This window comes from Uncinocarpus reesii, genomic scaffold, assembly GCF_000003515.1.
Source record: "Uncinocarpus reesii 1704 scaffold_1 genomic scaffold, whole genome shotgun sequence".
Taxonomy (NCBI): domain Eukaryota; kingdom Fungi; phylum Ascomycota; class Eurotiomycetes; order Onygenales; family Onygenaceae; genus Uncinocarpus; species Uncinocarpus reesii.
Genome location: NW_003052500.1, coordinates 26,624 through 53,923, shown reverse-complemented (window position 1 = coordinate 53,923; position 27,300 = coordinate 26,624). Strand labels below are relative to the sequence as shown.

The window sequence follows — 27,300 nt, the reverse complement described above, 5'->3', positions numbered from 1 at the left end:
AAAATTTGGATTTCTCTATAAGATTCAGCTTTACTTATTCTATTATAAAATACTTAAATATATTTAATTAACAAGATTCTATTAGCTTATATATCATATCTTTATTTTATATAGTATTTTGATAGTCAGATTTACATGTGGTATTATGAGTCACATATGCATTTCTATATTATATAATTATACTGTCATACTATTCTAATATTGAAAAATGATATATCTTAATTTCAGAAATATATCTCAAGTATTGCTTATATTATTTCTATTTAAAGTCTTATCATCCATATAGAATTTGCCGTCATTGAGTGGTGGCCGTCGTTGAGTGGTAGATTACGTTAATCTAGCCAGCCAGGGGATCACGTGACTCACAGGCTCGTCCCAACATGCCGTCTAGCGCATCGATTCGACTGCTGGTAGAGTCCGGCATAAGATCGAATAAAATCTATCACAGCTGAAGGCCCGTCGGGGCGGGATGTCTGTAACGTCTTCTTGCCTGGAGGAGAAGACATATCATGCTAACGGGTATGTTGTTGGAGCTAGCAATCGTGTGGTGGTTACGACCATGACAATTTGTTTTCGTAAGGTATTCAACTGACAATTTGAACAGGGAGCCCTGCAGGCTGCCGCAGATGTTCTCGCCACGCTTCCAGCGAAGAACAGGCTATCTTTCCTTGCATCTTGCCAGGAGCTCAAGTCCCTTTTCGTTGCGATGTACAGAGCATCCACCAACGCCTACGCATAGAGATATTTGGCAAGCACCTTCCACCTGAAGAGCTGTCGATCTCGCGATCCGAGGTGTTGGTTCCCCCGTTTCTCCTAGCAACCATCTAGAGTCGATTTAGCATCGCCCCTCGCCGGATCACTCTGTGGAAGCATTGAAGCAGATGGATTCCGGCCGATTGCCACGGACGGAAGTCGGACACCTTGAGACTATGGCTTATCGGAGCTCACCATTATTGACGGTTATCTATTCCTCGTTAACGAACCACAACTTAAGTCGTCTTCCAATACTTGAGATCGCAGTTTCCGATGGACTCGAAGACTTCGCCAGGAAGTGCACGGGTACGGATGGTCCCATTCTATCCCCACGGCTTAGCTGAAAAGGGCGTGGTGCTACTCTCGCCGGAGTTGGAACATCAAGACTCGCCCAAGGAGAGCGTTTATAAGTTCGAAGCGGTCGCGTACAGTGCTGCAATGCCTGACATTGACGAGACTTCAGCGCAACTCGACGGTAATGAGGCCGAAGACGGGGATTTCTAAAGACTTCTCAGTTATCTGTTGAAGCAGCTGTTCTTGTCACACTTGAATATTGATAATATTGTTCAACTGCTGTTGTCATATCTGCTGTTCAGGACCAGGTTAGAGTGGTGCTCGGGACCGGGACGGGATCCCAAATCCCATGTGTGTTGGTCCCGGTCCCAAATTCGGCTTGGAGTTTGATCCCGGCGGCAGCCATATTGATCCCATATCCCATCCCGGCGGGATAATGGAACCGGGATCCCATACTAATTTGATAGTAATCCCGGCCGGAGCTGTCCCACCATAAGAATTGCATACCAAATCCCAGGCGGACGGGACCGGGTTGGAACTGGGATCCCAGCAATATTATATAAGATGGGTGATGTGGGTATAACAGTGTTTAAAATGGCTGAAATATGCTAAGACCATTACCAAAATTTGTTACTTTTTTAAATAGAACATGGGATGGGCAACACTGACATGATATAACATGGGTGACATGGGTATCCCCTCACCTGTACACCAGTGCCTTTTAGTGTATTTTATTCGTACACTAATGTAATGTAATCTACCATTCAATGACGGCCACCCCTCAATGATGGCTGAATTCAAATTCAACCTTCCAACTTCAACTATGCAACCATGGTCAACAAAATCACTATAGAGCTTGCAATTAAGGATTTGAGATCTCAAACTAAGTCAAATTTCAGGGCTACTGCTTTTAAATATAATTTGAGCAAATGTACACTTGCACAGTGATTCAAAGACAAACAAGTCTCAAGAACTGAAGAAGTCTTCAAGCACTGCAAAAGATTGACAAATTCACAAGAAAGATTTCTTCTTGAGTATATAAATGAGCTTATGCATAAAGGCTTTCCTCCTATGCCTCAAATACTACAAAATCTCATTAAAGAAATTCTCAAAAAGGCAGTTGGAGAGAACTGGGTTCTTTGCTTCATTAAATATTATAAAAATAAGATTGATAGCTTATATTTACAGACAATTGATCAGTAAAGAAAGAATGCAGACAATACTAAGTTCTTTACTCACTTCTTCAAGCTAGTAAATTCCCACTTTCCAGCTTGTTGGGGCTCAGTTTTGCTAATAATCTTATAGCTTAGAGAAAAGATTGAATACTATCAGATTTTGCTGGGAAACATATACAATTTTGATGAGAAAGAATTTATAATAGACTTCTTGAAGATGGTCAAACAAATAGTCACCAAGGAATATTTGAAAACTGATCAAATTCTTGAAATAACACAGGATGGATCTTGAGAGTTCATTTCTCTACTGACTTGCATTTATGCTGACAGATCAGCACTTTCACCATTTCTTATCCTCAAGAGAGATACTGGAGATCTTCAAGATAACTGACTTACTGATTTTAAATTTAAAAAGCATCAGATCTTCTTTGCTGCTTCTGAAAACAGCTGAAGTAGTGATGAATTAAAACTTGTCTTTCTCAAAAGATTTAATGTTCTCACAAAGAAAAAAGCTGAATCTCAAGAACTTAAGTGTGACAAACATCTGCTTATACTAGATAATCATTCATCTCATATCAACATGAAATTTATCAATTACACTAATCAGAATAACATTCTACTTGCAGTCTTCCCACCTCATTCTACACACCATCTACAACTGCTAGATATCAGAATATTCAGATCTTTGTCTCATGCTTATTCTCACCATCTTGATTCCTTCTTTTGTGAAGAATTTGACTTCAATCAGATCAATAAATTAACTTTTTGGCAAATCTTCTATAAGACTTGAAAGAACACTCTGACCCCAGAAAATATTTTTTCCAGCTTTGCTGCTGCTGAAATCCATCCTCTAAAGCTTCAAAAAGTGCTCAAAAGTTTAGAGCAGCAGTTTAAGACCCCCTCTACTACTCTACAGTCTAAGACTCCTACTAGTGCTGGGGGAATTCAATCAATCACTTAAGAGATTATACAGCTTCTGGAGCTTGACTCTATAATCAAGCTGCTAGTACAAGCTACTAAGAGACTAGTGCTCCATAGAGAGGTTCTCACCATTGAAAATCAGAGTCTATCTCAGGCTTTACACATTGAACACAAGCAGTGCCAGCAGGAAAGAACTATGAGTCTTTTAGATTCCAGTATGCCTGACCAGACTCAGTTCTTTTCTCTCAGAAAGATAGTCAATATTAGAGAGCAAATGGAGGACTTAGAGAACTAAAAAGAAGCTGAGACAGCTTGCAAAGAAGAGAAGAAGCTTCAGAAAGCTATTGCTAGAGAGAAGAGAGCAGCTGAAGCTGCTGAACAACACTGAATTCATAAAGAAGTCTGTATAGAAAAGAAGAGGCTTAAAGAAGCTGATAAAGCAGCTAAACAGACCAAACAAACTGCTGAGAAGGTTGAACAGGAAGCTAGAAAGGTATTGAAACAAGCTGAAAAGCTGGAACAAGCTAGTAGATGTGAGAAGCTTCAGCAGCAGAAGACTGCTGAGCAGATCTGTCTAATTAGAAAGATTTCAAGATCCCAGACTCTTTGTACAGACATGAGATTCTCAGTAAAGAGATCTCAATTCACTAAGAAGACTCCCAAGAACCCTCTTAAAGCAAAATCAACTTCTAAAGCTCTTGATCCAGCCAATGTGACTGTGGTCAATTCAAATGAGTTCTTACCAGCAACAACCCACTCCAGGCACCATATTAAGTCAACACAAAGAGTTTTGGATAATCTATAGAACTTTCTATATAGTATTCCATCTCATTTACTAGTAGCTAATATTTAATTTGAATATCTTCTTGCATTGTTGAGAAATTGTGAATTTGATGGGTGGGGGTGGATTCCAAATTCACCATCATTGAGGGGTGGCTGTTGTTGAATGGTAGATTACATTAATCTACCATTCAATGATGGCCACCCCTCAACAACAGCTGAATTCAAATTCAATCTGCCAACTTCAACTACACAATCATGATCAACAAAATTGCTATAGAGCTTGCAATTAAGAATTTGAGATCTCAAATCAAGCCAAATTTCAGAGCTACTGCTTTTAAATATAATTTGAGCAAATGTACACTTGTACAGTGATTTAAAGACAAACAAATCTCAAGAACTGAAGAAGTCTTTAAGTATTACAATTAAAGGGAGGCGAAATTCACAAGAAAGATTTCTTCTTAAATATATAAATGAACTTATACATAAAGACTTTTCTTCTACATCTTAAATACTATATAATCTCATTGAAGAAATTCTCAAAAAGACAGTTAGAGAGAACTGAATTTCTTACTTTATTAAATATTATAAAGATAAGATCAATAGCTTATATTTACAAATAATTAATTAGTAAAAAAAATGCAGATAATATTAAATTCTTTACTCACTTCTTTAAGCTAGTAAATTATCACTTTTCAGCTTGTTGAGACTTAGTTTTACTAATAATTCTATAGCTTAGAATAGACTGTGAACAAGTAAGAGTAGTACTCAGATTTGACTCAGACTTGACTCAACTGAGTCTGATTCAAGCACCTTCATTCTATAACTTGGGCTTGACTCAGATTTACTCAGTTGAAATCTGTTCAGAATGTGTTATAAATCTTGCAGCACAGTACAGAATCACTGCACATCATTAAAAGAGTGTATGAAGAATATGACTGAGAAGTGGAGCATGATGAGACTATGAGAGTTATGAACTGGAAGAATTAGAATCTGAGAAGATGAAAGTCATGTGACTGAACAGTCAAGATAGTAGTGATGTTTGTAAGTGGTAGATGTCAGGGTTTGTTTCACTAACTAATCTATGCTCTATTAACAAGAAGAATTGCTTAAGAAAAGAAAGAAAAGAAGAAAGAGAATGATGCCAAAGTGTGTGTGCTTTGATGAAAGCAAGAATAGACTAGTTGATCTTGATTGGGAATCTGATTGATTGAACACATCAGCTGTTAGTAAGCATGATTGAGAGCTGTTGAGTGCAATTGAAAGATTGCTAAGTTGTTGAATCTGATGATTCATTAAGAGTTCTCTATCAGACATCAGTCTGTCATATTACTCTCTTCTCAAGCCAATGCTTGAGTATTGTCTATAATGCTTTCTGATTGCTTTTGAGACTTCCATTGATTCAATGTGGTTATATCCTCTAATGCTCTAGCAGACTCTCATGTAGGTTGATTCCATTCAGTTCATTTCATCAAGTATCTTTATTGAGTGTCTGTTCTCTTTTCATCAACAATGTTCTCAACCTCTCATTTCTCATGTTCATCATCTTCATACTTGTTATTGACTAGTGTTGATGGTAGCTGGGGCTTGTGTACAATTTGTGAAGGAAAGAAGTTCTCAGATGCTGATTGGAGGAGCTGAATGTTAAACACATTATGAATTTCTGAAGAGATGTTAAAATGATAAACATGTAATCTGATAACTTTAATGACTGTGTATTTGACATTCTTTGTGTTGAGTTTCTTGCTTGATCTGTCTGTTCTTATATTTTAAAGATTCAGTCAGATCTTATCTTTTATCTTGTAGCTGTAGAATATCTTCTGCTTTTGATTTGCATACTGTTTCTGTAGTTTCTGAACTGTGATGATAGCAGCCTGTGCAGTTTCTCATGCATTTCAGAGTTTTCTGACTATTGCTTCTTCTTGTTGTGTTGAGCTTTAATGATCTTCTGTTGTCAAACTTGAGAGCTCCTCTGTCAGTTTCAATGATTTAATATTGTACTCATAGACAAGAAAGAAGAGTGTGAATTCAGTTGATTTTGCTTCTCAATTATTGATTGTCAGTTCTTCTATCAGAAGTCAATGTTTTCAGTCTGATTGCATGTGATTAATATACTTCTGTAGAAATGTCTCAAGAATCTGATTCATTCTCTCTGTTGATCTGTCTGTTTCTGTGAGGAGCTAGGTCTAATAGACATATAATCAGAACAGAAATGAGCTACTAGTGTAAAGAATATAGAAGAATATGTGGTGGGAGCAAGTATATAGTATATGCTATGAGTAGATAGAGCTCATTGCTGATCTGTGTAAGAAAGAGGGCAGCATTGAGAAATTATATACAAGCAAGATGTGTGCTATTAAGATTTAAAGAGTCTAGTATTAGAGTCTGACTGTAAGAACACCACCAGCAAGAAGCAGCTATCTAGCCACCACTCAGCAGTGAATATCTATAACAGCATTATGACAAGACATTGTCATCTCAAAGATATAAGCAGGGAGCTGTCTTGCCCACTTGAAAGAGAGCAAGCAATTTATTTACTATCTATTCACTATTAGAGTCTATCCTACAATCTATATATTCTTATATATGTTTTGATTATATGTTGATATTATTTAGTTCTATAGCAATAATCTCTATCTGACCTCTAGCTAGCTGCTAGTTACCAGTACTCTTGTAATTTCACTCTAATATCAAAAAGATGTCTAGTTTCTGGCCAAAGTTAAGCTAGTTGTTACAGTTTTGAATTACTTCTCTTAAAAAACTGAAGAAAGTATGTCATCTGAACATCTTCTTCACAAGATCTTGGTGAGTTTGCCACAAACTTTTGAATCTGCTATGGAAGAGAATGAACAGAATACTTCTCAGAACTGATGAGAATCTGTAGTTGAACTCTCAGAGTTCTCTCTGACTATCTCACAACCAAGTTGTGAAGACATAGAAGATAGGAATTCTCCTGCAACAGAAATCATGTATATGATGATCTTGAATCAGTTTAATGCTCTTCTTCAACAAATGTCAACACAGTGGGAACAGGCAGTGGCTATCTCACCACAAGTTGTCTATAAACAAGAAGGTAAATGGTTCCCAGAGTCAGACTTATATAAGAGATGGAATTGAAAGAAATATTGGGAATTTATTTGAGCTTGTGAGAATTATCTTGAGGTGAAGAGTGGAATCTATGCTACTGAGAAGAAAAAGATCAAATATGTAGCAGTTAGATTGTGGGATAATTCTCAAGCTTTGTGGGATTTAAAAAGAAAACATATTGATTGGAACATGTTCACCTTCAATAATCTTAAAATGAAATTATTGAACTGACTTGAAGCTCTGAAGAATTGTGGGTGTACAGCAGCAAGAAGAATGACAGCTCTATACTTTTAAGCAGGACAATCCATTTCTGATTTTGAATGGAAATTTATGAAATGTTAGCATGATTTTGAGATGACTCTTATGAAATGTCAACATCAGCAATTGTGGGTCTATCAAGCTTTAGTTAAATTACCTACTCAAATTCAATATAAGATCCAAGAGCAAGGAGTTCCAGATACTCTTTGAAAATTGTTTTTAATGGCTGCCCACTATGAGAAAGCTGCTGAATATTGGAAGACTAGCTGTGACAACTCTCAAAACTCTCATGGTGTGGGAAGATGAGAGTATTGTGACAAAAATAAGAAAAGAAAGTTGACAGATGAACATTTCTGTAAACAATTAACTAAGAAGCAGCAATCTACTCACTTCTATACTTATCTCAAGTAAAAAGAACAACAAAAACAAAAAAAATGATGCTTCAATTGTAATCAGCAAGATTATATGACAAATGCCTGTCCAAAATAAAAGACCAGCAATCAAATGATTAAGAAGCAGCAACCTTTTCATGAAAAGATCAATCCTCCACCTAGTGTCAACTATGTTCCATAAGAAGTTCAAGAAATGGAAGAATCACAAGAAGAATTCATAGAATCAGAGACTGAGTCTATATCAGTAGAGAGCTCACAGAAATATAGTAGTGAATGACTAGCTGAACACTGTTCAGAATGTAAACTGATTGTTGCTACTATAAAATCAGAAAAATATTCCATATTGAACTGTATTCTTATTGACTCAGAAGATTTTGTTGAGTGTGTCACATATAGAAAGCTGCTACAAAGCAGCTGGGAACCACTCAATTTGCTGCAAAAATTGAAATTAGCTGATGAGTCAAATACTGTCTGTTATGGAGAGATTGCTCTTACCTGCAAGCTCAAGAATTCAGAAGAAATGGAAAAAATAATCAATTGAACATTTAAAGTTATGAATCTTTTAACATATGATATGTTACTAGATCTATCTTGATTTGCAGAGATAAACTCCATTATTGATTGATCTGCTGAATTCTGGTGATATCACAGTGAGAAACTGATCAAACTCTGAATTGAAAACCCACACTGTTTTTTGAAGACTTCTTGACATGAAGTTGTTTACATGCTTTTGGCTGAGCAGAAATCTGAAAACACCATGCTTGATCTTTTTAAACATTATCAACAATATGTGGAAGTCTTCTCAATAAAAGCAGTCAGTAAGCTGTCAGATAGCTGTGTGGAACATTTGATTGATCTACAACAAGATCAAATGCTGTCTTGAAAAAAGATTTATGTTATATCAATAAAAGAATTGAACATCTTATGAAAATATATTGAAGATAAACAATAATAAGAATAGATTTGACCTTTTACTAGTTCTGTGAGAGCATCTATACTCTTTGTCAAGAAAGCTGATGGGTTGCTGCAACTTTATGTTGATTACAGAGAATTAAATGCAGTAACTATTAAAAATTGCTATCTTCTACTCTGAATTGATGAATTACTTGATAGACTGAGTGGCATGCAATGATTAATGAAGCTGGATCTCCACAATGCATATCAACATATATGAATACATTGTGGTGATGAATGAAAGACAGCTTTTTGTACTCAATATAATTATTTCAAATATACAGTCTTGTCATTTGATCTCTGCAATGCACCAGCAATCTTTCAGGCATATATTAATAATGTTATGGATAATCTCTTAGACAATCATGTTATCATATATATCAACAACATACTTATTTTCTCTCAAACTAAATAAGAACATATTCAACACATTACTAAAGTTCTACAGTGGCTACATAGCCACAAACTATATGCTAAGTTATTGAAATGCAAATTCCATAAGAAACAGATGAAATTTCTCAATTATATTATTGAACATGATGGAATTTGTCTGGATGAAAGCTGCTTGAAAATGGTGTTTAACTGGTCAGAACTGAAATCTATACATGATATTTAAATATTTTTGGGATTTACTGGCTTCTTTAGGTGTTTCATATTTAACTATGCTGGTATTACTGCTCCATTAACTGAATTATTGAAGAAACAAGATAAACTCTTTGAGTTAACAGCAAGAGTGCAGCAAGCTTTCAGAGATCTTAAAGATGCTTTTGGTGCTTCTTTATTGTTAACTCATTTTGATAAAGACAAAGATATCTTGATGATTACTGACATCTTAAATTATACAATCACAGCAATATTACTTCAATCTAGCAGCAAACAAGAACAGAGACAACAACACAATTGACATTCTGTGATCTTTTATTTCTGCACAATGAATGAGATTGAGCAATGATATGAAGTTCATGATCAAGAGCTTTTAGCAATTATGAAAAGCTTTAAGCATTGGCACCACTATCTAAAAGATAGTAGACAGTCATTCTGCATTCAAACTGATCATAACAACCTTTGATACTTCTTTCAGACCAAAATGCTGAATAACAGACAAGCTAGATGGGCAGAGACTCTTGCAGCATATGATTTTACATTGAAACATAGACTGGGAGCTTGCAATCCAGCAGATGCTTCATCATGATGATCTGATTATAAGCTGACAAACATGCAAGAACATCAGATGGACATGTTATCTATCTTACAGAGAAAACTGACACTAGAAATCATTAAGTCAGAGAATTTCTACAAGAAATCTGCTGGTTCACAGCAACAGGCTGGGCCAGGGGCAGGAACAAGCTGTCCAGAAAGCTTGATTTCTAGAATCATGATTGTTGAGGCACAAGAGAATGAGAATGTTTATGACCCAGTCTTAGAAAGCATGAGTAGTCTGCTCTGTAAGCTTCAGAACAGGAATGTCTGATCTGTTAAGCTGCATGTGATTTTGAATTCTTCTACTGAGTCAGTATTCTATTGACAAGCAGACTGGCATCTTTTGAAGAATGATCAGCTGCTTATGCATGATTTGAGAATATATGTGTCTTGAGACTCAGTAGTTAGGCAAGAACTGCTGAGAAGTCATCATAATAACATATGAGTTGATCATAATGACATCCAAAAGATGTTGGAGCTTCTACAACACAAATATTATTGAGATTAAATGACAAAAAATATGAAGAAGTATGTCAGCTCCTGCTATGCATGCAACTTGATAAAATCTTGCTGCTATAAATCTTATGAGAAGCTAGCAAGCTTGCTCATAGTGACAAGTTCTTGAAAACATATAGTCATGAATTTTGTTGTGGAACTTTCACTCTCACTGCTGAGTGGCAGGATGTTTGATGCTATCTTGACAATAGTGAATAGATTTTTGAAGATGGTTAAGTACATTTCTGTTACTGAAAACATTAAGACATCTGAACTAGTCAATCTTTTTATTAGACATGTTGTGAGTCAATACAGATGCCTGGAATCTATTCTATTCAATCACAGATTACTGTTTACTAGCTGCTATTGAACAGAGATGTGTCATCATCTCTTCATCAAACAAAATCTCAGCACCATTTATCATCCACAAATCAACAGTCAAACTGAATGGCTAAACCAAATTCTCAAACAATATATTCACTTATATGTTAATTATCAGCAGGATGATTGGATCCAGCTGCTATCTATGATTAAGTTTGCATATAACAATAGTTAGAACATGTCAACAGATAAAACCTTATTTGAACTTGTTCTAATCTTTGAACTCCAGTTACTCATCAGTTTGCAGACTGATTCATCTTTCAGTCTGTCAGAAGTCATTAAAGAAATTAAATAAATTTAACAAATCTGTAAGCAAGTCATTCAATCACTGCAAACTGCTGTCAATACACAAGCTAAATATTACAACCAGCATCATAAACCAATGCAATATCAAGTAGAAGATCATGTTCTACTTAACTGAAAAAATATAATGACTCTAAGACCTTCTACCAAGCTTGATAATCAATTTGTAGGGCCTTTTGAAATTATAGTCATACAAGAAAAGCAAGCTTATACATTAAGACTCTCAAAATTATATGAATGACTCAATCCAACTTTTCATGTTTCACTACTGGAGTTCTATCAGGAATGTATTGGTGACTGATCAGTGACTCCACAGCCAATATTAATTGATGATGAAGAAGAATGGGAAGTGGAGACCATTCTCAATAAACACATTCACTGCTCAAAAATTGAATATCTGGTCAAATGAAAAGACTTTTCTTTCTACAAAAATCAATGATTAAAAGCAGAAGATCTTTCAAACTGCAACAAATTTATCACAGAATTCAAACAGCTATCCAAAGCTCTGATTAAAAGGCATTGCCACAAGTTTGCTACACAATAACCACTCCATAGCTGCTAGCAGCTAATAAAGAGAGAGAAGAAATATGATCTATAAAAAAATTTACAATAGAAAGAGCAGAAGAAAACATTTTCATTCAAGATCTGAAGACTGACAAAAAAATGATAAAAGATTTAAGGTCTGAAGACTGAACAAACTGAAAATGTGACAAACTGATGAGAGATCAGCAATCTAATAATGATTAATTGTTGCTTTTAATGAGTCTTGCTGGCTTCTTCTCTTCCTTCAGAAATTTGGTCTTGATTCCAGATGATTTAAGAAACTGAATGATGTTGTTAGACATTATCTGTAGTATTCTCTTCAGTTGTGAGAGAAAGATGAGAATGGTGTGAGATTCTGACTTGGGAGTGGTGACAGCAGAGACAGAAGCAATGGAGACAGCAGTGAGAGTGTGATGTGAGATAGTCTGAAAGACACTCATCTCACAAAAAAAGACATTAATTGCTGAGACTCTTCTCTGCAGGTGAGAAAGAATCTCTGAAGTTGAATAATTGCCAGTAGCTAGCTGATGTATTGCTGTAATCTTGTTGTGAAGAGTGAAGAAAATCACCACACATGCTTTTCTGTGTGCATGATACTGAGAGCATTTGTCAAATACAGCAGAGAATGAACAGACTGTAGTGCAATCTTGCACTAGATATTTGACACATCACACATATATGATGATCTGATTGCTGATCTGCTGCAAGCTATCAGCAAGATTTAGGAAAGAGAAACTTGAGATGTTTTTCTGAAATTCTTAGAAAACACTTATGAAGACAGCAGAAACAGTCAAACTGATTACATTCACAGTCATTTCATCTCTCAAATTCTATTCTTTTATTAATTGTCACTATTCATCTGCTAGATATTGATTACTTACAGAAGACACATTGCAATCAAGCTCTTCAGAGCTTGTAGCTGCAACAGAAGAGTTCTGTGGGTGAGAATTAAAAGATGGAACAGAGAGCTGATTAAAGAATTTATTAGCTTGCTGCTAACTAGCTTTCTCCACACATATAAGAGCTTATGAGAAATGGAGAATGGTCTGGGGCAGAGATAACTGAGCACTCTGAGGCAGCTGAAGTGGTGGTCACAGCTAAAGCCACAACACAAGCACACTTCTTCACTGCTGAAGCAGTCACAGTATCACAAAGTCATTTGGCAGCCATCTAGCAGCAACATCAACACATTAGTCAGGTGAGAATCATATAAAAATACTCTCAACTGTGAAATACTTACAGTGAAAGAACAGAGACACAAAATTTAAATTAAAGAAAAATTCTGAATTATTTCTGTTAATTAAATTCATCTTCTCAAATCTTCAATTCACTTACAAACAGGAGGGAAGCTGGTGGTTTACAGGAATTCTACCACTATCTATCAGCAATCTGTCTAACAATCAACAGAGATCTCCAGCATCTACCACTTCTAGAATTTGAATGCTATAAGAAAGTAAAAGAAAAGAGGAAGAGAATGAACTCACCTCTATCAATCTCTATAATTATTATACAACACAAATCCAGAAGCTTCTGATTGGTTAATGCTCTAGCTTACAAAACAAAATGTTCCTGACTCACATGATCTGCTGCAGAAACAACTGTTGGAACAGAGGCTTTCAAATCTCACATGAGCTCTTCAGAAACCTGAGGATGTGTTCCTCTAGAAAGAGAATAATTGTAAGAACACCACCAGCAAGAAGCAGCTATCTAGCCACCACTCAGCAGCAAATATTTATGACAGCATTGTGGCAAGACATTGCCATCTCAAAAATATAAGCAGGAGGCTGTCTTGCTCACTTGAAAGAAGACAAGTGATTTGTTTACTATCTATTTACTACTAGAGTCTATTCTACAATCTATATATTCTTATATATGTTTTGATTATATGTTGGTATTACTTAGTTCTATAGCAATAATCTCTACCTGATCTCTAGCTAGCTGCTAGTTACCAGTACTCTTGTAGTTCCACACTAATATTGAAGAGGCATCTAGTCCCTGGCTGAAGCCAAGCTAGTTGTTACACTGGCATGACAATTGCTCCTCCATTTGTTGGGAGCTGTCCCTGACAACCATTGTAGTTTATAGATGTTGCTATCAGTGTAGCATTAGGTGTTGGTACTTAATTGTTTGGCTGCTTGCAGCATTATTGGGTGGTGGGTAGCTTGGGTGGTGTTGTGCAGTTGTGGTGTGGGTGTGGGTGTGGATGTGGTGCAGTGGTGCTGGTGTGGTGAGATAAGCAGGATGGTGAGATAAGCAGTGGTGATGTAAGTGAAATGCTGATGTAAATTGGGTGGGTCACATGTGGTGTGTTAGAATAGATACTTCTGTTGAGCCAAAAGTGTCTTTTTTCAATTGAGATTAGTGCTATATCAGAGTAAATAATAAAGAACATTTGTAATCTGCTGCACTTCTTTCTTTTCTCTTTTTCTCTTCACAACACTATTACTTTAAAGAAATGTTTTTACCTGCATCTGTCTGTCTGCTGTTGCTTGTCTGCCTCTCTGTCATCATGACTGAATCTTCTCTTTTGTGAGTTTTATCAATGTGTTGAATGTAGAATGATGGACATTCTATGTTGTAAGTGAGTTGTTTTGTTGATTTTGCTGCTTGTTGTGTGCAAATTACTGCTCTGATGCAGTAGTTGACTTTGTTATGATATCTGATTTTTATGACTATTTCTGTTGTTGCTTTCAGCATTGTATTCTTGCTGGTGCAGTGTTAATGCTGTTTGTGGTGTTTCATGAACTTTTTGTTGTTGTGAATGCTTTTATTTTATTATTTTGTTGCTGTCTTTGTGTTTTTCAACAAGAACTTGTCATTATTTGTGCAAATTTTTCACTTACAATGTCATTGCTGGCATGTTTGTTTGGTGTGGGTATTGACTGTTTGCTAACATACTGTTTGTTGATAGATGTGTTCTGTGCATCTGCTGTCTCTTTTACTATGAGAATTCTGATTTTTTCTGTGCTGTTCTTTCAGAAAGAAAGAAGTGTGAAGAATGCTGCAAGACACATTGTCTCTGTGTTTCTGTATGTGCTGCTAGCAAGTTTTATTGATAAATATAATGCTGACAGGTGTATGTTGATAGACAGAGAACAGTGAGATTCTTCAGTGAATTATCAATCTCTGTGATCTGATCTTCTTCAACAGAAGATTGAGTCACATTGCTCAGTCTGACTACAACAAGCTCCAACAGCTTGTTGCTGAACTTAATTGATCTGCAGTTCTGATGCAAACTCAGAGAGCTTGAGTAGCTGCTCTCACTGATATTACTAGATGCTGTGTGCTGCAGATTACTCAATCTGATGAGACTGTTGATGATTCTGACAATGATTACTCTCTGTCTGTTGTCTCCACCTCCACCTTCTCCATCATCTGGAATGCTGATAGTGATGATAATAATGATGATGATGATGATAAAAGTGCCATCAATGAGAATGGTGTTGACTCTTCTCATGAGAGAAGTTGTGCTGTATCAGAGAGCTCTGATGGTGGAGCTGTCATCTCTGATGATGTATAACTTCAAGCAGTGGCTGCAGTTGCAGTGATTGGTTCAGTCTGACATGAAACTTGTGGTTTTGCCTCTGAACAGCATAGACTGTGTGAATTTTTGTCTGATATTGAGGGCATTTTGAAGAACTTCATAAAGTAATGAGGCTCTGTTTGAAGATGAGAAATGTTTTTTACATGACATAATGCCCACTCTTAGATTGTGGTCTTTGGGCAATTTTTCTTTTTATTTTTTATGCTCTTCAGAGTTTTAAGTCTGCTGTAGGCAGTGGTCTTCAGATCTGAATAAAAAATATTTGCATCTCTCTTTTTCATTTCCAGTGCTTTATTAAATTGTGTGAGATGCCTGTTGGTGTTTAGTTCATTATGAAGATAGAGCATCTTATGTTTTTGAAGATAGATATTTAGTGTTTGCTGTGCTTTAAGACTGATGATCTTGTTGCATTCTGTATTTTCTCTTTCTTAAGAAATATTTTTATTGTCTCTGTATCTGCAACATTTTCTTCAGATTCTCAAATGTCATCTTGTGGTCTTCATCCAAGCCATCAGACTAGATATTCAACTTTCTTTTATTGGATGCACTTGTCAAGTATTTTATCTACTATAAATTTGTCTTCTCTGTCCACCAGTTCTGACTCTGACAGTGGTGGCACTTCCTCATGTTTGGTGTAAGATTTCAAGAGAGAGATGTGAAAGACAGAGTGAATGCTGTGATAGATTGGGAATAGTTGAAGCTTATATAATTGCTTTCTTCAGACTGCAATAATTTTAAATGAATCAATAAAGTTATGGTTGAGTTTTCTTGCAGAGCAGATCATTTTGAGATTTTTGATGTTGAGCAGAATTAAGTCACTCATCTTATAACTTTGTGACAGATGCTTGACATTATAGTATGTCTTTTGTGAATCTTGTGTCTGTTGAAGTTTGTCACTCAACTCTCTATAAATGTCTATTAATGTTTCTGCACATTCTGTGATGTGTATGACTGAATGCTCTGATGCTTGACTGATATTGATAGAAAGATCTGATTGATATTTCATCAGAACTACTGCTGATACTTCATCTGTGAAGCTATGCTGAGATTGATTGTAGACATGTTGAGTTATGAGAAGTCATTGAATTCAGTCATCTTGATGAAAATTTATAAAACAGTGTAAGTATTGCTTCAGAGTTTGGTTTTGATGCTCAGTTTGTTCATTCATTTAAGAGTGAAAAGCAGTACTAAGCTTACATTTTGTACTGAAATAAAAGCATAGAATTGATCAGTATTTACTTGTGAACAGTGATTCTCAGTCAGAAATTATGTGTTGAGATATCTCATATATGATGAAAACACACTCATAGCACAATTCTGCAAGTTGCTCTGCAGTGATGTCTTTTCTGCATGATAGATAAATTATGAACTTGATGAGAATGTTAACTATAACTAAGATAGTATTATAGATTTGATCTTTTCATGAAGACAGAGATAGTCTCATGATGAGATTCATGATTAAGATCTCAAAAAGTTTTGTGGATAATGAAATGATGTTCAATTCACCATATTATTTGTGGTGTTGAGACTTAATGCATTGGCATGTGTTACAGTTTTGCACATATTCTGCAATATCTTGAGATAGTTCATACCAATAGTACTTTTTCTGAATAGTCTCAATAATTCTTTTGATTCTGAAGTGGCCATCTTGTGCATCATCATGATTAACACAAAGAATCTCAGCAATAAGTGCTTTTTGCTGTGGTACATAAGTGCAGCCATTCACACATAGAATTTTGTTCTCAGAAAAGATTCATGTTGATTCATTAGCTTTGAATGTATCTTTCTTCTTTATTTTGCACTTCCAGCATACAACAAATGTGTCAAGATCTTGAATTTGCTGAAGTAGTAATGTCAAGAATTCAGACATGTCAGAATAAGCTGTCTTGAATGTCATAATAGCATTTATCATTATCTATGGTACAAGAGTTCTAGAAGATCCTCTAACACTGTTGGTAGAATCAGATTGTGGTGAGTTACACAAGTTGATTGAGAGCTTTACACTGTTCACTGTGATGATTGATGTTGGAACTCTTTGTTTGCTGTTGTGCACTCATACACAGTTTGCAAGAAGCATGATTGCTTTGTTGAAATTCATATTTCAGTCTTGATTAACTTCATGTTTAAGTTTTTGTTGCAGTGTGGGCAACAGTATCTCATCATAATAGAAGTCTGCATAGTCTGTGTGGTGACTGAATGTGTCTGCAGAATTTGTTTTCTCTGAACAGTGCTGCAATATGAAGTTATATGTGCTGAGCACTTCTGCTCATCTTGTCTGATGTTGATTCAATGTCTTAATTGTCATAAAGTATTAAAGATTAACATGATCTGACAAAATAATTACTGATTTCTGACTCTTCTCCAGATAATGTCTCCAGTGCTTGAAGACAGCAACTATTGCTAGAAGCTCTTTATCATGAGTGTCATAATGAGTTTTAGTGTCTATAAGCTTTCAGAATCAGAAGATGACAGAGTATCAGAAATTGTTCTTCTGAAGTTGTGACAAGATGACTGCAATAGTGTGAGTTGAGACATTGAGTTTGAGTTTGATTTGATGCTGATAGTTGAAGTGAGCAAGTAATGAAATGAATGTGAAGTACTTTTTGAGTTAATCAAATGTGCTTTAAGCTTTTTCAGTTCAGATGAATATTAATCTCTGCTTTTCTTTCTTTTCTTCTGTGGTGAGTGTGAAGAGTGGGTTGGCAATTTTTAAATAGAAGTGAATGAATCTGCAGTAAAAATTCACAAACTTCAAGAAGAATTGAATTTTCTTAATGCTAGTGAGATTAAATTATTTAAGAATGGTCTTGACTCTTTCTTTCTTCATTGAAACACTATTTGAGCTGACTATAAATCTGAGAAAAAAAGTCTTGTCAGTGGCAAACTCACATTTGCTACTCTTGATGAAAAGACAAGCTTGCTTCAAGTATTTTAGAACTGTCTGGACATGTGTGGTGTGCTCATTCATTGTATTGAAGTAGATGAGAATGTCATTGAGATACACCACACAACACACATTTAGCAGATCAGCTAGAGCTTCATTAATGTATGCTTGAAATATTGCTGAAGTGTTGGTGAGCTCAAAAGATAGAACATAATATTCATAATGTTCATAATGTGTGTGGAATGCTGTCATCCAGCAGTCTTCCCACCAGATGCAAATGCAGTGGTAGATATTATAAAAATCTAGTTTGGTGTACAATTTTGCTTCTGCTAGTCTATTCAACATCTCTGTCACCAGCAGCAGTGGGTGACAGTTTTTGAGCATAATGTGATTTAACCCTCTGTAGTCTACACAGAGGTGTAGACCACCATCTTTTTTCAAGATGAATAATATTGGTGTGCTGGTGGGGCTTTTTAAGAATTGAATTTATTCTTTTTCTAGTGCAGCTGCTATGTATTTCTGAAGAACAGCAAGTTCACTTTCTGAGAGATTGTATATTGATAGAAATGATAATTTTTTACTGAATTTCAATTCAGTGATGTGTTCTGCTGTTGAATGACATTCTGAGATGTTGATATTTTCTTCTGAGAAGAGATGCACAAACAGCTGCACAAATTTCAGTAGTTCTGGAACATGTGCATGTGTGATTATATTGAGTGCAATACTTTCTGCATTTTGTGCAAATAGTTTGTCAATTGAGACAAGATATGTGGATGTGCTGAAGAGAATCTCTTTTATTGCTGTCTCAGCTGTTATGAAGTCAGATTCTTCATTTAACTCTTCTTCTTCTAGATGATAGACTCAATTGTCTTTCTGTCAGTTAACAATTGGATTAATGATTTTGAGTCAGGAGAATCTCAGAATTATATTATAAATATTTAAGATAACTGCTTCAAATGCTTGTTGTGCTTCTTGCATTGTTTTTTTGTGGTCAGTTGCACTGACTGCAAGATCATATGTCTCAAAGATTTACACTTGATGTTCATCAATGGCTTTGACTAACTTCAGCATTATGAATTTTGACATTAAGTCTTGTGACTTGACTTAAAATTAGCTCACAAAGTTGACTTCCACTTCAGAGTCTACTAAGATGAGCACATCTTTAATGCTCTCAGAAGTTTTGATCTGAATCATAATGAGAAATGAAAGTAGACTGACATGTTACAATTTGTGGAGATTGAGAGCTACTGCAGCATTGATAGTTCTCTTCATTCATTTTTTGACACTTTATCTGTAGATTCTTTTGAATTTGCCTCCAGCTTTTTTCTGAGAAAGCATTCTTCAGTGAAGTGTTCTGATCTTTTGTGAAGATTGCATTATGATTTATTACTTGTGGTCTTGCACTTATGAGAGTTGAGTTTTTCTTTCTTTTGCAGTTTTCTTGAGAAGCTCTTTGCACTTTTCTTAAATTTCTCTGTGCACTTTTTGATGTTATCTTTGCAGATGGCCAGTCATGTGACAAGTTCTTTATAGAATAAGTTGCCAATGATGACAGCATGTTTATTAAATTCAGATCTGATTTCTGAGAGAATTTTACAAACAAGATACATCTTATGCTGTTTCTCTGTGTATTTGTACAGGAGTCACCATTTAAATGACTTAAGAGTGCTGTTGAAGTTATGAATGAATTGATTTTCCCACTATTTCAGCTCAAGATATTTGTGCTCAGCATTCTAAGAGACTTTTTCAGAATTCATGATCTGTCATGAAAGTTAATCACTGAATTCAGTTCATGAGAGTAGAATGGTTAGAGCAGCAGTGTGGTGATTCTACTTGATGAGAAGCTTGATTTTAAAATATTATACTGCTTCAAGCATCTTGCAGTCATTGTGATCTCTAAAGTACACTGCTTGATATGCATGAAATACCATGTATTAATCTAGAAATTCCTCAAGTTCTTTGAGATTCTTGACTGCAAACTTTTTATCATTCTTGCATGTTGAAGCTCTGCCTGCATTCACTGTGCTTAGTAATTGTAGTCATGAGGCTTCATCTGTTCCAGTCTGAATATTTGAGTGGCTTTCTGAAAATGTGATTCTCTGGGTGGTGACTTCTTGCAGAGATTCATTTGAGTTTCACATGTGTAGCATTCTTTCCAGTCTTGATTGGTGTGAGGTGAAGATTGAAACTGTGTAGTAAGAGAATTTCTTCATTGAAGTGGTTCTTCTTTCTATAATTGCACACATTGCATTGATTTTCTGTTGCAGATCTTGAATACATTTTTTCTATTGCAGAACTTGTAGTTTTTTACTTAATTTTGCAAGCAAGACTTCATCTTGATTATTATTCTCAGTATCCAACAGATTGTTTGCAGAGACAGCAAGAATGCAGCTTGCACATATTTCAGTGTCTTGAGACACATTTTACTGTTCAGATGGGAGAAAGTCAGTGTGAGTGCTGAACTCAGCTGTTTGTGATATAATTTCAATTTCATTCACTCTTATGAGAGATTGTGTGGATGACTCTGACTGTTCAGAAGTTTTCTGATATTTCAGTAGTGTTGAAAGATCAGACATTGAGCAAGTGTCTTCAGAAATCTTTTCATGAATTCATCAGCTCATCTTATTGATGAAGAGTGTCTTGTGTTGTTTCTTTCAATGAAAAGTTGTGCATTGTGTTGATGTTTGATGCAAGTGCTGATAGCAGTCTGTCTGACAGATTATCTCTCATGATGAGAGACAGCAATGAGAACTGTGAGAAGCTAGATCTGTGAATGTATATCAGAACAGAATGAGCTACTAGTATAGAGATATAAACATATGTGGTGAGCAGTATATAGTATATGGCTATAAGTAGATGAGGCTCATTGCCGGACCCCAGGTAAACACAGAAGTAGGGGTGGAGAAATTTATATACAAGTGAGATGTGTGCTACTAAAATCTAAAGAGTCTAGTGTTGAGATCTGGCATGACAAATAAGTACACATGCAAGACAGACACTATATTGGGATCAAAATCACTGTTAAAATCAATATTTGATGATAATGATGATGATAATAATAATGTCAACTATGTGAGAAATGAGAGACTCTCTCCAAAGGACCCCCAGTGCACCCCAGAATGCAACTTCAATGAGTACAGATGCAAGACAGCTGCACAATCATATTTTTGATTTACTGTTAGAATCAATATTTGATGATGATGATTTTGACAATGTCAACTATATGAGAAATGAGAAGCTCTCTCCAAAGACCTCTCAGCACACTTGAGATGCAACTTCAATAAGTACACATGTAAGATAGACAGCTCATCACTTAAGTGTTGATTTTAATGCAGATCATAATGTCAACTATGTGTTTCTATATAGTAAAAACATGGTGTTGGACCCATCCAAAAATTGAGATATTTGCATAATCCTTTTTAACAGTAGATAGAGCTGATTTTGAGAATTCTAAAACTTCTTTCCAATTATTTTTATCTATTTTTGTTGAATTGATATTGAATTTTGAAGTGTTGTGATGTCCATTGGCTGGATGGTCTGATAAATTGAATTGGGGTTAGTGTGAGATGGTGCTAACCTCAATTCAATTTATCAGACCATCATCAAAAAATTCTGAATGCTCCCTCACCATCTCTTCAAAGTCTTCCATATTCTATCAGAGTGATCTACAACATGTAAATAATTCCTTCTACCAATATCACTTGAGCTGGATGCCTCAGTTGTTCTGTGTGTTGCTACAAAGTTATGCAGTACAGCCATCCTTGCAGGTGTTGGTTGACATTTGCCCAAGTCATGCTAAACCTGATTTGATTTATTGGACCATCACCACAACAGCTGCAATGCTCCCTCACCAGTCAGTTAAACTGTTCAATACTCTATCAGAGTATCTATGACATGTAAATAATTACTATTATATTAATATCACAGATATTAAATGCCTCCATATTTTATTATTATGAAGAAATAACTGTTCTGCATTAGTTATTGAGTTAAGTAACTCAGAGAACATTATACCATCTTACATAAGCAATTTAAGTCTAATTGAAAAATATCTCTTAATGAAATAAAACACTTCTTATTATCTTATATATGGTCTCTGATTTAGAGTTCTGGTGATGATTTAATAAATCAAATTAAATTTAATGTAACTTGAGCAAATGTCAATCAACACCTGTGAGGATGACTGTACTCTATAACTTTATAGCAATACATAAAACAACTGAGACATCCAGCTCAAGTAATATTAATAGAAGAAATTATTTAGATGTTGTAGATCATTCTGATAAAATATGAAAGACTTTAAAGAGATAATGAGAAAGCATTGCAGCTGTTCTGATGATGGTTCAATAAATTGAATTGAGATTAATGTGACTTGAGCAAATGTCAATCAACATCTGTGAGAATGACTGTACTGCATACAATCAGCTGGTGAGAAAGTTACAAGTGTAACTGATGTTCTAACAATGATTTGATAAATTGAATTTGAATTAGACATGACTTCCAGTGATGAGAACAGTCATACAACATGAAAATCTGGTGTATTATAACTAGAAGACCAGTACTATTCAACAGACTCTTGTAAATTAAGAGAGTTAGCACCAGCACAGGATTTTTTGAAGGAATATGACTCAAATGAAGTTCCTGTGTCAATACTGGAGGCTCTCTTGCACTTCTGCTGGCTGGACAGTAAGGTGGTGGCATTTTCACTCAGCTGTTGTTCAGCTGTTGGAGACACTGACTGAGCACTAGATGATTCTGAGACTGGAATTGTGCTATGCTGCTCAGATGAAATTGCTGTGTCAATACTGGAGACTCTCTTGTGCTTCTGCTGGCTGGACAGTATGCCAACAGCATCTTCACTTGGCTGTTGTTCAGCTGTTGGAGACACTGGCTGAGCACTAGATGATTCTGAGACTGAAATCATGCTATACAGCTCAGATGAAGTTGCTGTGTCAACACTGGAGGCTCTCTTGTGCTTCTGCTGGCTGGACAGTATGGCAGTGGCATTTTCACTCAGCTGTTGTTCAGCTGTTGGGGACACTGGCTGAGCACTAGGTGGTTCTGAGATTGGAATTGTGCTCTCTGCATTTGCCTGAAGCAGATTCAGATCTGTGCAATATTGCTGATCAAGTTCAGCAAATGATTCTTCTGCATTTCTCAATGGCTTAAGGAAAGTTAGTTGCCAAATAGCTGATCTTGCTGCATGGTAGACTTTGTGTCTCTTTTGCTCTGGAATAAATGATGAATTTCACCTCATGGAAGTAGATGACTGAGAATGTGTTTGAGACAATGACTTGAAGTCAGGTTCAGAGCTAGAACAGTTGTGTATCTTGTTATTGAAGTCATCCTCACTCTCAGAACTCTCATTGCCAATAACAAGTTCTTCATCACTGGATATTTCAATTGAATTCCATACACTTCCAAGAGCCTTTGCCTGATATAAGTGTTCTTCTAGTTGAAATAGACACTGAAATTTGCAGATCATAATCATGTGCACATGTGTATGCCATTCCTCAACATAGGACCAGACAGCTTCACAGTCAGTACTGAGAAGAAATGCAGTATGTTGCTTTACATCAGGATCACTCCAAAGTTTGATTCTCATAATGGCACCACCAACAGGATCTAGTGCAGGAATTGAAAAGGCTGGAGGGAAACACTGATAGTTCCAATCCTCATATATATCTGAATGTTGTGGGTAAAGATGTTTCTTAGGCCTGCTGAGAGTTCACAACATTTTCAGATATGAAGACAGACTTCCAAGATGAGCTGGTTGCATTGATGATTCTGAGAATGAAACCAGAGACACAGTAACATGTTGGTGTGGTTTGGTTTCAGTGGTACCATGAGAAAGGAGAGGGTGCATGACCTGAATTGATGCTGGTTTCAATGGTGCCATGATCAGTTTCAATTCATTATTGGCAGTCTTTGAAGTAAAGGAGGTAAAATCAGCATCCTCATAAATTTTGTATTCATCAAAGACTGTGTCCAGATGTATTTTGAGGTGGGTTTCAAATTCCTTTGAAAGTAAATGTGCACCTGGAACAAGAATATCACAATTTTCAACATCATCAACACCCATGATAGTAACAATTCACAAGCTCTGAACATTCTCAGCCAATGAGGAAAGCTGCATTCCTTCTGCTTCACAAATGGTAAGACTGACATTGTTGATAGTTGCATCAATGGCAGTTACAGGCTCAGAGTAGTACAACAGATTCATGGTGTGGTCAGCTCAGAGACACACATTAAGAAGATACAGTATTGGGTCCTGAGCAAGAATCTGCTGTGTGATCAAGTACAGCATTGGGGCAATCCATGGTGAAGCCATTCCACCATGAAGATCAGCACAGTGCTGGCAGTGATGGAGATACATCTGAATCTCATGTCCAGCAAATGCTGATAACCCATCAGTTCCTGCGTCCCACCAATCAAATAGGCTGACAACATTGATAAATCCCTGGTTTTTAAAGTCACCAGAAAAGTCTTGCTCTTCCACACCACACTGAACAGTAAGATCTCCCAGAATGTGTTCATATGGTGTTTCAGGTCTGGTTAGTTCACAGGCCTTGAATTGGTATGGAAGCAATATATTTGTTGCTTGTGGTTGTCAGACATTTGAAGTTGTCAATCCAACATCAAGCTCACTATTCTGCTGTCTTGCATCACACAGTGGAGTGTCAGGCGCTTGTTGTGAACAAAGCTCAGGATTCTCAGCTTGCTGATTTTGTGTTGCTGAAATCTGATTATTTTCTCTTCTTTCATTTTGAGAACTAACTTGTGTCAGCAAGTTGTTCTGGGTTGCTGGCAATGCTTCATTCTCTGATATAGAGAGTCTTGACTGAACAACACCCTCATAGATTCTAGATGCCTTTGACTCTGCACCAACAACTGGAGATTCTGCTTCAGATTCTGTGGGTTGATTCTGGAATGTGCTATCATGTTGTGTTGGGCTGCTGTTGGACAGTAGTTGAACAGATGACTTAGATTTATCATCTGATGGTGAGATGCTGATTGATTCAAGTTTTTGCAAAAGTCCATCTGCATTGAGAAAGCACCCAATTTCATGAATCTGATCAGATGTCAATGGTATGTATGACTCTTTGTTGTCCTGAACTCTACACAGGTCTGAAAACACAATTTGGAGAGTTGCAGACTGCTCAATTGAAGAATGACTCAAGTGCCAGTGCACTGCATTTGCAATGTGACTCATGTCTTCACTATGACTGTATTGGCCAGCAATCTGGCCAAGCACACAGTTGAACTGGTTGGCCTGACTTAAATCAAGTGCAACTTCTGCCTGTTCACTCCAATGGTTTTGAATCTTCTCATGGGCTTTTTCATATTTAAACTGATTTGACTTTGCTGTCTGAGCATGTATCTCAATTGCTGACCATGTGTACTTGTATTCTCACAACTGTGTAAACTTAATCCAGTCTTTGTTGTTCTGAAAATATTGATATGCTTCAAGGACAAACTCATCAATACTCTGTTCCAGTTGATTCATGAGAAGACCAGTTTCAGTCCACAAGACCTGATACTCAGCATCAGACAGTTTTGCTCACTGCTCCCTTAGGAATGGGACTATATCTTGAAATAATGGGAAAGATTTTCCTCCTAGCAGAATGTTGTTTACTGTTAAATCAACAGGTACAACTGCATTGGTATCCAGTGAGTTTTGGTCTAGAGATGAATTCATGGCTTTCTGTGGGAGCTATGTGAAAAAGCACAATAGACATGAAATGTTAGCAAAATATACTTGAACATTAGAATATGATACCTTACTGACATTGAACAAATAATATTGTTCACAGATGGAGAGAAGCTTGAAAGAATTATTTGAGCACAACAGCAATTTATTGAAATACAAACAATGATGAAAGATGTTTATTGATGAAACTGAAATGACACAATAAGAATTAATCTTTTGATGTATCTGTCTATCACATGATCTCAGAGCAAAGGGCACCAAGATCCAACTTCATATGATGAAGTTAATCATGTACCTGGGTACATGAAGGCTAATTCTCCCCAATCTTATGTAATTCTTGATCACTTCAACCTTTTTCTATAACTAATTTGTTTTGGTCTCATCTTCTTCAACTCACACTTGATTCACCCTCTCCATTCTTTTTAATGATCTCAGTGCAGTCATGCCATCTACATGATTATCTTTACAGCTGGTTGCAGCTTAAGCCTTGGACAATGCCCACACAAGCTGTCTGAAAACCACATCTGTGGTGTACAGCAGGAGGCAGCAGAAATGGAGGGTGAGTGCACTTATTTAATGTGGTTCAATGCTCAGGCAGGCTGGCTGACCTTCCAGTGTACAAACATAGGAATGTTGCAAAGCTGAAAGCATTTCCAGATGGTGAGATTGTCACCAGACAGAAGACATGTCTTTCCCTCACACAGAAGATGCTCAGCTGCAGCATATGAAGCAATGTCAAGCTGCATACTGCCTGATCTGTTGACCATTCTTCTGGAGAATGAAAGACCAACACCCTGCAACCCCATGGTGCTGATTGCAGACAATGGCAAGATGAATGCATTTGAAAAAACAAGTCTCAAGATCAATCTCTAGATGTTGTAGGTCTGAATTTTTGTTATTCAGTCTCTCATGCTAACTGTACATTGCATTCTAATCTATGCTCTGAAGAGCCTCCTCTGCAGCCTCTGCAACTCTTGCAATGGCTTCAATATCTCCCACCCCCCCATAATTATATTCTTCTTTCTGCTGTCCCTTTCCTCTTCTTCCCCCCCTCAATACCTTCATAACTGGCCTTTTCAGTATATTCTGCTGTCACTATGTCCAGGACAGTGGCCAGGGCAGATGAGGCTTTTGCAGCTGCAATGGCTGCTGTCTGACTCATTTTCAAGAAGGCTGCAAGAACCTGTTGCATCTCAGCATGAGCTGTTGCTGCCATTGTTGCTGTCTGTATGACAGTGAACATCTTTTGAGCCACCTGTTCCTCCTGCTCTAACTTCTTTGCCTTTTTGGCAGTTGGATTTTCAGCCTCCATGGACTTCTTGATGTCAGTGTTGTTGGTGGTGGTGGTGGTGGTTGTAGCAGCCTTGCTGTGCTTTCTCTTCTTTGCATCTACAGTCACAAACAGTTAGCTAACATGTCTTTTCAGTCTGCAGGCCTCACTTACCCAGATGAAATGAACAATGATATTCACTACTATTGTAGTAGCAATTGGTGCATGCATCTTTGAGGTGCCTGGGGACAAGAACACAGTCTGTAAACAGGCTGAAGCCCTCATCACAGTGCTTGCAGCTCAGGTTTTGCATAATCCCACAAGACTGCGCCAGCACATTCTTGTGGTTTTCCAT

The 27,300-nt window shown here is 36.6% G+C and overlaps 5 protein-coding genes across 5 annotated transcripts; 3 read left to right on the top strand and 2 right to left on the bottom strand.

The window, feature by feature from the left end:
• Nucleotides 1–380: 380 nt before the first annotated feature.
• On the top strand, nucleotides 381–1,257 carry UREG_00159 (uncharacterized protein; the record flags this gene model as incomplete). The annotated part of the gene is made up of 5 exons (XM_002540600.1): nucleotides 381–410; nucleotides 449–575; nucleotides 605–792; nucleotides 840–1,059; nucleotides 1,094–1,257. 5 exons carry the CDS (start codon nucleotides 381–383, stop codon nucleotides 1,255–1,257), a joined length of 729 nt encoding a protein of 242 aa, XP_002540646.1.
• An 8,573-nt stretch (nucleotides 1,258–9,830) lies between these two features.
• Nucleotides 9,831–10,085, top strand: UREG_00158 (uncharacterized protein; the record flags this gene model as incomplete). The annotated part of the gene is made up of 1 exon (XM_002540599.1): nucleotides 9,831–10,085. One exon carries the CDS (start codon nucleotides 9,831–9,833, stop codon nucleotides 10,083–10,085), a length of 255 nt encoding a protein of 84 aa, XP_002540645.1.
• Nucleotides 10,086–14,380: 4,295 nt separating this feature from the next.
• Nucleotides 14,381–15,056, top strand: UREG_00157 (uncharacterized protein; the record flags this gene model as incomplete). Its single annotated transcript, XM_002540598.1, has 3 exons — nucleotides 14,381–14,396; nucleotides 14,448–14,565; nucleotides 14,813–15,056. 3 exons carry the CDS (start codon nucleotides 14,381–14,383, stop codon nucleotides 15,054–15,056), a joined length of 378 nt encoding a protein of 125 aa, XP_002540644.1.
• An 8,156-nt stretch (nucleotides 15,057–23,212) lies between these two features.
• Nucleotides 23,213–24,046, bottom strand: UREG_00156 (uncharacterized protein; the record flags this gene model as incomplete). The annotated part of the gene is made up of 2 exons (XM_002540597.1): nucleotides 23,213–23,496; nucleotides 23,722–24,046. 2 exons carry the CDS (start codon nucleotides 24,044–24,046, stop codon nucleotides 23,213–23,215), a joined length of 609 nt encoding a protein of 202 aa, XP_002540643.1.
• A 2,638-nt stretch (nucleotides 24,047–26,684) lies between these two features.
• On the bottom strand, nucleotides 26,685–27,300 carry UREG_00155 (uncharacterized protein; the record flags this gene model as incomplete). The annotated part of the gene is made up of 2 exons (XM_002540596.1): nucleotides 26,685–27,064; nucleotides 27,120–27,300. The coding sequence occupies 2 exons, from the start codon at nucleotides 27,298–27,300 to the stop codon at nucleotides 26,685–26,687; spliced, it is 561 nt and encodes a 186-aa protein (XP_002540642.1).